A 10,081-nucleotide genomic window follows, 5' to 3' on the forward strand; every position below is an offset into this window, starting at 1 on the left:
ACAAGTTAATTACTTTTAGTGCTGTATTTGTAAAAACGATTCGCTGGTGTGTTGGACAGATTCGTTATTTGTATCTGAAGGTAACATGGTTATGATGCTGTCGGCATTGTCTGTCTTGGAGGTAAACCAAAAGTACAATCAGCAAATATATGAACACATCGCTGCTCGCAGACTCAAATTTACATCCAGTTCTAAGAATTGGGACAACCTATACTTCCATCCATAATTTTGACAATAAGGACGATCAGCTTATAAATTTTCGTCAATGTTTCGGACGCGTATACGTTATCATCATATCAACGATTGGTTTGTTATAAATCTAGCAATGAATTTATATTATTTCCATGTTATCTGTCACTATATGATCAAGTAACGATTTTGAATTTTGGCTCGGTATCCCAATTTTATGGAGTGCGGCTGGCGAATGGTTTTAATTCTTGAATGCGACCCGCAAGCTCAAAAGTTTGCCCAACCCTGTTCTGGCCCCATGAAAGCGGGGCGCCGCCTGCCCAAAATCACAATGTGTTCGTCAAAAAATCGTGGCCTATCTCGCTGAACTTCTTCGATAGATCAGACGAGAGAGGTGATGTTGTTATAGAACTGAGTGTTCTCGATTTTTAGAAAAGAGAATTGTGTTTATCGTTTATAAGTAAAATTTGTATATAAAAAGTTGATGTTATTTCGGATAATTCTCTGCTCTATTCGAACACAATTCTTACCGTTAGGTTATGATTGGGACAATCGTTTTTTGACCTAAAAACGTATACTTTTGACGGAAAATTAAAACCTTTTTATTGACATGGAAACTTTTTTCAAAGAGCTCGAGTAGTTAGCGTCCCGCGGGCCATAGTTTTCCCATCTCTGTCCTACTAAACCAACTTGGTGAATTTGTAAAATTCGCAACACCTTTTCATTCTCGACCTGTCCATTAATTTACTACTTGTGTCCATGTTCGCCTTTATTGAGTCTGTGGGTTTCAAATGAAAGACAGACTGTTCGACATTTCAGGGTCAACAATTCCAGCCGCAAAAGATCGGCTAGCAAAGGCCAGGAAAAGTCAATGAAAAAGAAGAAATTGGCAAGCAGGTGACGGTGTTGTCCTTGCTTGGGTAGCCGTAACGGTGGTATTCTTTGTCGAAATTAGGCTAGACTGGAAGATAGGAGGAAAATAATTTCCAAAAGTGGCCTTGACATGTCGTGCCGAATATCGAATAAAATACTTGTATGGTAATTTTTGGGTTTGCGCACCTTCTCGTGGTTGTGGCTAATATTTTCTTCCCGATATCGTGATGAGGGTTTGTCACCATAATTACTTTATGGCGAGCTTACATCCCAAACAATTGGCCCAGCTGTAATTTCATTGCATTGCACATCATCACGCGTCACATTCTCACATTGTTATGTCAGACTCAGTCACTCGGTAATATTATCCGCCTTGTTACTGTAATATTCATCTTTTGTGATAGGAAGTTCAAAGACGGCCTTTTTTTCTAGGGATCCGCCGAAACCTCAATGGGAGGTTAAAGAATATCCCGGTAAGTATTCATGTCTTGGGTGCAATTGTGGGTGTGTAAGATTTACGTTATCCATGAATATTCATGTTTTGCATCTATACCGTAATCAATATGACCTGGTCGCTATCTGTTTCGCGTTGTAGATATAGTCATCTCTAAACAAATCATCACTGTCGTAGCAAATTCATAATCCCAGACAAATAATGTTGAATTATGAACAATATGGCAATTAGCACGGATTTGTAGTATTATGTACATTGTACAGTGCATTTCTATCACTATTTTCAATGAAAAATGTGTAATGTGTCTGGTTTAGATCAGTAGTTTTTAACCAATACTTCTCGATGTAATGATATTCACCTGAAATGCAAAATACAATACCACTGCTGTAGAGTAACGGAGAAAGAAGACAAGCAATAATTGTCTGGGAATGTAGAATTCAGTTGATGAAATTAGTCATTTCAAAAAATTACCCGTGACATATGTGTGGGACATACCAGAGTTTTGGGGAAATGATCAACTTGATGCAGCTTCTTAATCGAACTCCTTTTATTGGCAGTGCCTCCAGTGACCCAACAAGCGGGAGTCCGCAGGAGCAGCCGGATACGGCTACCAGTAAAGCCTGGCTTCACATACAGCTTTATTTATTCGTAAGTGGGCGCGCACACTAGGGATGTTCAGAAATACATTTTTCTTCAAATTTTATTGGCTTAATAGAGAGTGAGAGAGAGATCAGATTTATTTTCGCCAGCACCATCGAGATGCTTTGACGATGGAGATGCGATACGACCTTTAAGCAAGGTCATCTAGTCTGCACCACCGTATTTTTCTCCTCCACGCTACCCATGGATGCTGAGCGCCTAGCTGGGTAGCCGCGGATACCAGTTTTAGAGTCTTTGGTCTGACCCGGATGGGGATTGAACCCACGTCCTACCGATCGGGAAGCTGGACGCATAACCATTACACTATCTCGCTCAGTGAATAACTAAAGATGGTGTGAACCTCTGAAAGGTTTAGGTTCGTGTGAACGCAAACTTTTTTAAAAGGTTCCGAGTGAACGCAAACGTGAACCTCGTGACGTCACGTGACGTCATAGTGCTAATTCCAACCCTACATTTCGGTGTAGTGATAACCTGTAATAATGTACAGTACAGGATACTGGTCAAAAACTAGGGCCACATAATGCCACAATTCTGAAGTACCATACTAATGTTTTAAACATCGCTAAATGTATCAACTGGGGCAATCAAATGATATATAATAATCCCATGGAATCAATATCCTCCGTCGCTTTGCCAACAATTTTGACGAGGACATGCAATGTAATATAACCTTGCGCTTCAACGGTCTACGCCTGACCGGCAATGTATTTGGCATCTGAGTATTGCTACATTGATATTGAGCAGAGTGTAAAACGGGTTCCTATACTTGCTACCGATATTACCCCATTAATAAATTATACAGCAGTAGCCAACACCCCAATCGCACAGATTTGTTTTTTTATGATACAATAAACATGAAATCAAGATTGACCCAGTACGTACGCCTGGTTGACTTTTTACGTCAGACTACGATATCCATTTTATTGATCGATGGAATTAGCGTCATACGTTTACTACCTTCATGTAGCGTATTTCGTTTAGGATGTTGTGCGATTGCAAGTCAAGCTCACACCAGAGAGTAACTAAATATTCCTAAACAGGAGGGTGGATATTTCGAGCAAACTTTTGTAACAAAGCAAGTAAAATTTTTGAAATTGCCAATGTCCACGGTCGTTCAGTGTTGATTTTTCAATGCTGCCATCGCCATGCATGGAGTGGCCCGCAGTTGAAATACAATAAATTTCAACCAAAGGTTGTATTGGTGTGAAAATTGTAATATAAGAAAACGTTTCATAGTACAGAACCTACCAAGGTTCGTTTGTGAACATGAACCTCTAAATTTCTGCAGTTCACGAGCAGAACGTGAACCTCGCGTTCACCCCATCCCTACTAACAACTCTTCACACCCAATTTAGCTCAATTTCGACTGGTAGAAGCAAATTATAGTAGAAGATTTAGGATTTTGAATAAAAATATTTAGTGGTAGTGGTAGGTCCAATAACTATACATGAAATAATATACCACCGTGAATACTATTTTCTTTTATCCAAAAGTTTGTACTCCAATAACTTCGCTTCTACGGGTTGGAGTTGAGCCAATTTTTTATGAATCGCTCGCTATGACAACTAAACAATTTCATGGAGTTTCAAGTAATGTTTGTAAAAAACTTATATGTTATAAAATTTGGAAAAAAGTTATTTTTGAACAAACCTGGTGCAACCGTCACGGATCGTGCCCCGCTAATGTGTCTTGTATTGTTGCAGCGGAGAGTTTGATGAAAACCGCTTTCGACGAGTTGTCGGAATCCGGGAAGTGAAAGATAAAAGTAGGCCGATGTGGTGTCTGTTGAAGTCGTTGTGTTTACCCGCTTGTTTTCCCAGATTCTGCAGCCCTTCGTGCGGCAACCATGGAAAAGAAGAAAGTCCGCAAAGCCACAAAGCCTGCCGCATCTGAAGGTACCATCATTTTTGTATTTTTTCGCCCCAAATGTCGTTGTTTCTGAATTGCGATGTCGACCGTCATACTGGAAATTTGGGAATAAGGATATTTTCTCCGTTGCGATATTGATGTTCTGAACTGATAAAAGCCTATTCAAGAATTTCCACAAAATCCAAAGTGAGCAACAGCTTAACTTTATCTACCACTGAATCTTGATTGAGAGTATAATATCATTCAGCAGCGACATATTCTGTCAGAAATATCGGAATTAGAGGAGAAATACAATGGCAAAAACAAAGCAAACCGCGCGAAAATCTACAGGCAGAAAAGCGCCTCGCAAGCAGCTCGCGACCAAGGCGGCGAGAAAGAGCGCTCCGGCCACCGGCGGCGTCAAGAAACCTCATCGTTACAGGCCCGGAACAGTGGCCCTCCGTGAGATCCGTCGCTACCAAAAGTCGACCGAGCTGCTCATCCGCAAGCTTCCCTTCCAGAGGCTGGTTCGCGAGATCGCTCAAGACTTCAAGACCGACCTCCGCTTCCAAAGCAGCTCTGTGATGGCTCTGCAAGAGGCCAGCGAAGCCTACCTTGTCGGCTTGTTCGAAGACACCAACTTGTGCGCGATGCACGCCAAGCGCGTCACCATCATGCCGAAGGACATCCAGCTCGCCAGACGTATCCGTGGCGAGAGGGCTTAAGCTGACGGCGACTAGCACGACGCAAAATAAACATGGTAGCGTCCAAAGGTTCAAAGAAGCTTGTCAAAAAGCAAACGCCGAAAGATGGCAAGAAGAAAAGGAAATCGAGGCGAAAGGAAAGCTTCAGCATCTACATCTACAAGGTGCTGAAACAGGTGCATCCCGACACTGGAATCTCCAGCAAGGCAATGAGCATCATGAACTCGTTCGTCAACGACGTCTTCGAGAGGATCGCCAGCGAGTCGAGTCGTCTCGTCTCGCCCACTACAACAAGCGCTCGACCATCAGCAGCCGCGAGATCCAGACCGCCGTCAGGCTCTTGCTGCCCGGCGAACTGGCCAAGCACGCCGTGTCTGAAGGCACCAAAGCCGTCACCAAGTACACCAGCTCCAAGTAGATGGTCGTGCTCGGCGCCGAAAATCGACAACGGATACGTCTGGCGAGTTGGATGTCCTTCGGCATGATGGTGACGCGCTTGGCGTGGATCGCGCACAAGTTGGTGTCTTCGAACAAGCCGACGAGGTAGGCTTCGCTGGCCTCCTGCAGAGCCATCACGGAGCTGCTTTGGAAGCGGAGGTCGGTCTTGAAGTCTTGAGCGATCTCGCGAACCAGCCTCTGGAAGGGAAGCTTGCGGATGAGCAGCTCGGTCGACTTTTGGTAGCGACGGATCTCACGGAGGGCCACTGTTCCGGGCCTGTAACGATGAGGTTTCTTGACGCCGCCGGTGGCCGGAGCGCTCTTTCTCGCCGCCTTGGTCGCGAGCTGCTTGCGAGGCGCTTTTCTGCCTGTAGATTTTCACGCGGTTTGCTTTGTTCTCGCCATTGTATTTCTCCTCTAATTCCGATATTTCTGACAGAATATGTCGCTGCTGAATGATGCTGTTAGTTATATATTATAGCCTGATTCATGTCACGCCCTCGATCGCGGTAGTTCTGGGTTGCTGCACATTGCCACGCAGATCCCTACCGCATCTGTTTTGTACCTACTATAGGACGAATTATATGTTTACTGACAGTATTTTCTTGATGCTCCAAATTTGGGTCGGTTTGGGAATAGCCTACCATACTGCCATTAAGATATTTTCAAATTCGAAAACTCAGTCCTGTATCTTATTTCAAGTCAAGACGCGGATGCACAATAAATACTGTACCCGAGATACAAATATATATAAACGAGAAGGTGTCGAACAAAGCTTATTATTCACATGTATAATATCTAGAACTATCGATATTAGCCCACCGGTACTTTCGTGATGTCGAGCAATACTAGTGACTGACATTGGCGTGCCAGCGGCCATGCTCTCTGTTATTCATCTTGTAATGTGGACATAAACATATTCTGTTATCATGTCATCTCATTATTAAGTATATCTTCCTTTCGTGATTCCAACTTTAACACATTATTTTTCTATGCTCGTTGAAATATCATACTGCGCACTGCTGTAATCCCAAACGGCCTGCACTCTATCACAAGACATATTACTCATCTGATACGCGATAATGTTTCGTTCGGAAGTCTAGCGATTACAAATATTGCAATAGCAGTGCAATTTCCAACTTCATCGACGTGCTGCGCATCATTATTGTCGCAGACGGATGCGATTTTCTCGTTTTGTCGTGTCGCGACAGCCATTGTGCATCCATCTCAAGTAGAGATTTGACTCCAACTCGTTGTTCTAAAGCTACTGAAACATTTCCAAAAGCGTCCAAACCATACAAATGGGAGATGAATAGCTTCACTAGAGAAAGCACTTTCTTACCGAGTCTGCTTGGTCGTCGCCCGGTCTGATGCATTGCATCGACTTTCTCTTCTAAACTGTATTACTCTGCAATTCCAGATGTTTCGCAAGATAGTCGTCACGGTGGAAGCTCGGCCGTTAAACCGGAGGGGCACGAGATGGCGCCAGGTGTTTTCATGACCAGGTCGGAATACCTGCCTGGGGTGTCGAAAGCCGTTCAGGGTCTCTTCACCCTGGAGCCCCATGTGACAAAGCCAGTACGCACAAGCGGTGACGGCACTCTGGTAAGTGTTTTGGTAATGTCTAGGGCAAGTGTTTGTTGCAGTACAATCGCGAGAAAGCTGCATTTAATTTCAACAAAAGTTGCATTCATGATTGTTGTTGAATTATCAGGGTATGAGATACTCGAAAGGTACCGTTGTAAAACATACTTCCTGCAGAGCTGTCAAATTCGTTACTACGCCAGTTAACGGTCTGACGAAATCTCCAAAAATAACATTTTTCCCGGCAGGCGTCGAAAAAATTACTCATTGCAGGAATAATTTTACCCCAAAAGCCAAACAGCACAGCGATAATCTCCTCCCCCAAAACAAGTCAAATATCAGACACACCCCAAACCCCCTAGGTCGGCAAACTTGACCCAAGACATTACAGCAAAACTCGCTCTTAGCGACTTTACCAAGATCAATAGCCCGAAAAAGGTGACCCAGCGAAAATGTGATTTTAGGCGGTCTCGCCTGGGCGTTCGTGAAATTGGAAACTATTTCAAATTTAAACGACAAAATTATTAAAGCGATCTATTTACATGTTGTTGGGGCAAGGTCGTAACCCGTCATATAGCTCTTTGCTATGCAAATCAAAGAGAATAGAACCATACTAGAAATAGTTTATAGCATGTTTTTAAATCACCCCTTTACATTTTTGCTGTTGCTGTTGACATTAAAAACAGAGGCTATAAAATTCCTCCAAACACCTTAAAACATTATAAGACATAGATTCTGAGTATCTAGAAAGCCGTCGGAAGCTGTAAAAAAAAGTTGCAAAAACTTGCCCTAGACCAGGGGTCACCAACACGCGGCCCGCGAGGTCATATTTTGCGGCCCGCTACTTGATTCGAGACTTCGGAAGAAAGATAAGAAAAAATTTTGAAATGCTGAAATTGACGTGCAATGGCCCGAACACTGCAAAGGCCGAGACGCTTAGAAAACGGTTTAGGGCAGTAGTTCTGAAACTGGGGGCACCCCCCCCCCCCTTGTGGGGCGTGTAGGCATCTGAAGGGGGCGTGGAGCTGCTGTCATCTGGAAAAGTAATTTGTGCTACGCGCGATATATATCGAGTTCGTAGTTACAGTTATTGCCCTGTGTATAATCCGGATTCATATTATAGAATTGCGAGTGGCACACGGTTATGCACCGGTATCACAAAACCAATGGTTGTGGTTCAAATCCCGGTTCGGACCTACTTCTATGTGCTGGAGGTTTATCTGAGCTCCTCCTCACTATCCTCACTGCATAAGCAGTGTCGTACGAAAAGCCCAGATGAAGCCAGTAAATTCGAGCTTACGAAAATCGGCTGCACCTGGCTCTGACGAGGACGCGTGCGAGAGAGTGAAGGACGTGGATGAGAATGTGACTGGATGTTGTCCGCAAAAATCGTACCACAAGCAAATGACAATATTCACGCTCGAGCGCATATGACCTTATCGGGGATAAGTGCACAAAATTGTTCAATAAAATACAATTATTGTAGAATTCTCTCATCAACATCCATAACCTTCGCTGCGATCAAACTATCCGTTGGGATTGCTAGCATTATGGATGCATTTTGTGATATGACGATAAGGGGGGGCGCGACTGTTTTCAGTGGCATAAAGGGGGCATGTCTAAAAAGGTTGAGAACCACTGGCGTAGGGCTTACCCACACGATCAAGCTTTATGTGAAGACGGTCTTTCAGCTAGTAATGTATCTCGCTATAGCCCCAAGAAGCGTTTTCAGGTGACGTGCACAGCTCAGAGTTCAAAATATTGTGAAATTGATGACAGTTATCCTTTGTTTTATTTTTATTCATTTATAAAATATTACTTCTTTTGTGGTCACTCTCTACCCATCGCCTAATATTAGGTAGCACGGCGTTCTACTGAAGTAGAGTTTTAAAACGTGGTTGCCTACTTCATATTGAAATTGAATTCATGCGGCCGCTACGAAATTTGAAGTGTGGCCCGCTACCGATTTTGAGTTGGCGACCCCTGCCCTAGACTAATATCTCTTGCTCGTCATGTTTATGTCATAGTTGCCTACAGGGCTGGCCATTCCAAGTACCACTGATATGAGGTGACAGCGCATTTTACTTAGAAAGCTCAAACACATACCTGCTAACGGCAGCATGCCCATTACAGTCAGATTCGTAGAAACTACCAAACTGGAACAACAAAATACTGTTATTTAGCATTTCTAGTTCCATTTGCAGATTTTTATGAGGAAACAGTTCTATTATTTGCGGATTTTGAATGTGAGTAGTTTTAGTAGCGCATTTAGGAAAGAAAATCAATTGGACAACGAACCATAATTTGGTGTGAATCAAGAATCTGATGTTTTGTTGTGTTTGGTGCTCCTGTAGCTTAGGCTAACTCGGAGTCATCACTGCTAACAGCGGGGTAGCGAATGGTCGTGTTTTGGCGTCGAAACCTTGTTCGATATTTCTCCTTTCATTTGCAATTCACTAATTCGTATTATCCGTTAGTAGATAGTTGTGGAGTTTCAAAGTCGTTCTAGTTCTAATTTCAGTCATGAGTTTTGAAAAGTGAATAGTTCTAGTTCAGTATTTTGAAAATCCAGTAGTTCTTACTAGTCTGGCTCGGTGGTTGAAAGTCTCAGCACTCTGTGTTGAGAGTTGTGTTTTATTTATTGGAAATTTGGGTCTTCGTACACTAAGGTTGTCCAAAATTTTAAAAAATAAGAATAAACCACGGTGTCAAGGCTAATCAGTAGATTCTTGATAAAATGACATCAATGAGCTTGTTTGAAGCTCATTGGAAATTCGCAAAGATGGAAATCGATACAGTGGGCAGGCAGTCATGAATCATGAATCCCGATTGACTGACACTGATTTTGTGATGTGAATGAATGACTGTTTTCAGTTATGCTGCATTGTTCTACAGCCATTTCTGTGGGCAGCATTGTAGACATGTTAAATTACCATTGTTGATGTTGTTACCAAGAGTCTGTAGAATGTGCAACAATGCAACATGGCATATTCCGTAGCTGCAGAATGTGAATAACAACGTTTCTAGGTATAGCATACGTGCTACTGACCAATTGCTATGTAAATGGACCGCATATGTGCAGCATACTGTGTTGGAATCATTGACAACGAGTGAAACAAACAAATTTCTCGACCTGAATACAAATATAAGGATTAGCATCCAGTTGTGGGATATATTTGAAGTTGTTGAATAAGTTCTTGTATCACTAATGATGCAGTAGGAGATGTAAAGCTAAGCTCAGACTCCAACTCAATCTTGATTGACAAAGACCTGCCAGGAGACAGTTTCCATCAAGCTGCATAGGAAGATCTCTCTAGACAGAATGAGTCTA

General features: G+C 42.8%; 2 protein-coding genes and 1 pseudogene across 4 annotated transcripts in view; all 3 read left to right on the top strand.

The window, feature by feature from the left end:
* The window catches only part of LOC145454503 (uncharacterized), a 54,998-nt gene that overhangs the window by 17,597 nt on the left and 27,320 nt on the right, over window positions 1-10,081 (top strand). For all 3 annotated transcript variants that reach the window (XR_013920146.1, XR_013920147.1, XM_080332494.1), the window contains exons 12-17: window positions 1,009-1,086; window positions 1,495-1,535; window positions 2,074-2,164; window positions 3,880-3,941; window positions 3,997-4,071; window positions 6,587-6,771. Coding sequence is in view for 1 of the 3 variants with exons in the window: in XM_080332494.1 (XP_080188620.1) it covers window positions 1,009-1,086; window positions 1,495-1,535; window positions 2,074-2,164; window positions 3,880-3,941; window positions 3,997-4,071; window positions 6,587-6,771 (532 nt within the window). In the remaining 2 variants the exon portion in view is untranslated. The remainder of the gene's footprint in view (window positions 1-1,008; window positions 1,087-1,494; window positions 1,536-2,073; window positions 2,165-3,879; window positions 3,942-3,996; window positions 4,072-6,586; window positions 6,772-10,081) is intronic.
* LOC145454505 (histone H3-like) lies at window positions 4,307-4,776 on the top strand. The gene has a single exon (XM_080332495.1). It carries the CDS (start codon window positions 4,339-4,341, stop codon window positions 4,747-4,749), a length of 411 nt encoding a protein of 136 aa, XP_080188621.1. The 5' UTR covers window positions 4,307-4,338; the 3' UTR covers window positions 4,750-4,776.
* Window positions 4,782-5,289, top strand: LOC145454506 (histone H2B.1-like; annotated as a pseudogene).

This window comes from Botryllus schlosseri, chromosome 13, assembly GCF_051294905.1.
Source record: "Botryllus schlosseri isolate E-star chromosome 13, Bs_hap1, whole genome shotgun sequence".
NCBI classification, from domain to species: domain Eukaryota; kingdom Metazoa; phylum Chordata; class Ascidiacea; order Stolidobranchia; family Styelidae; genus Botryllus; species Botryllus schlosseri.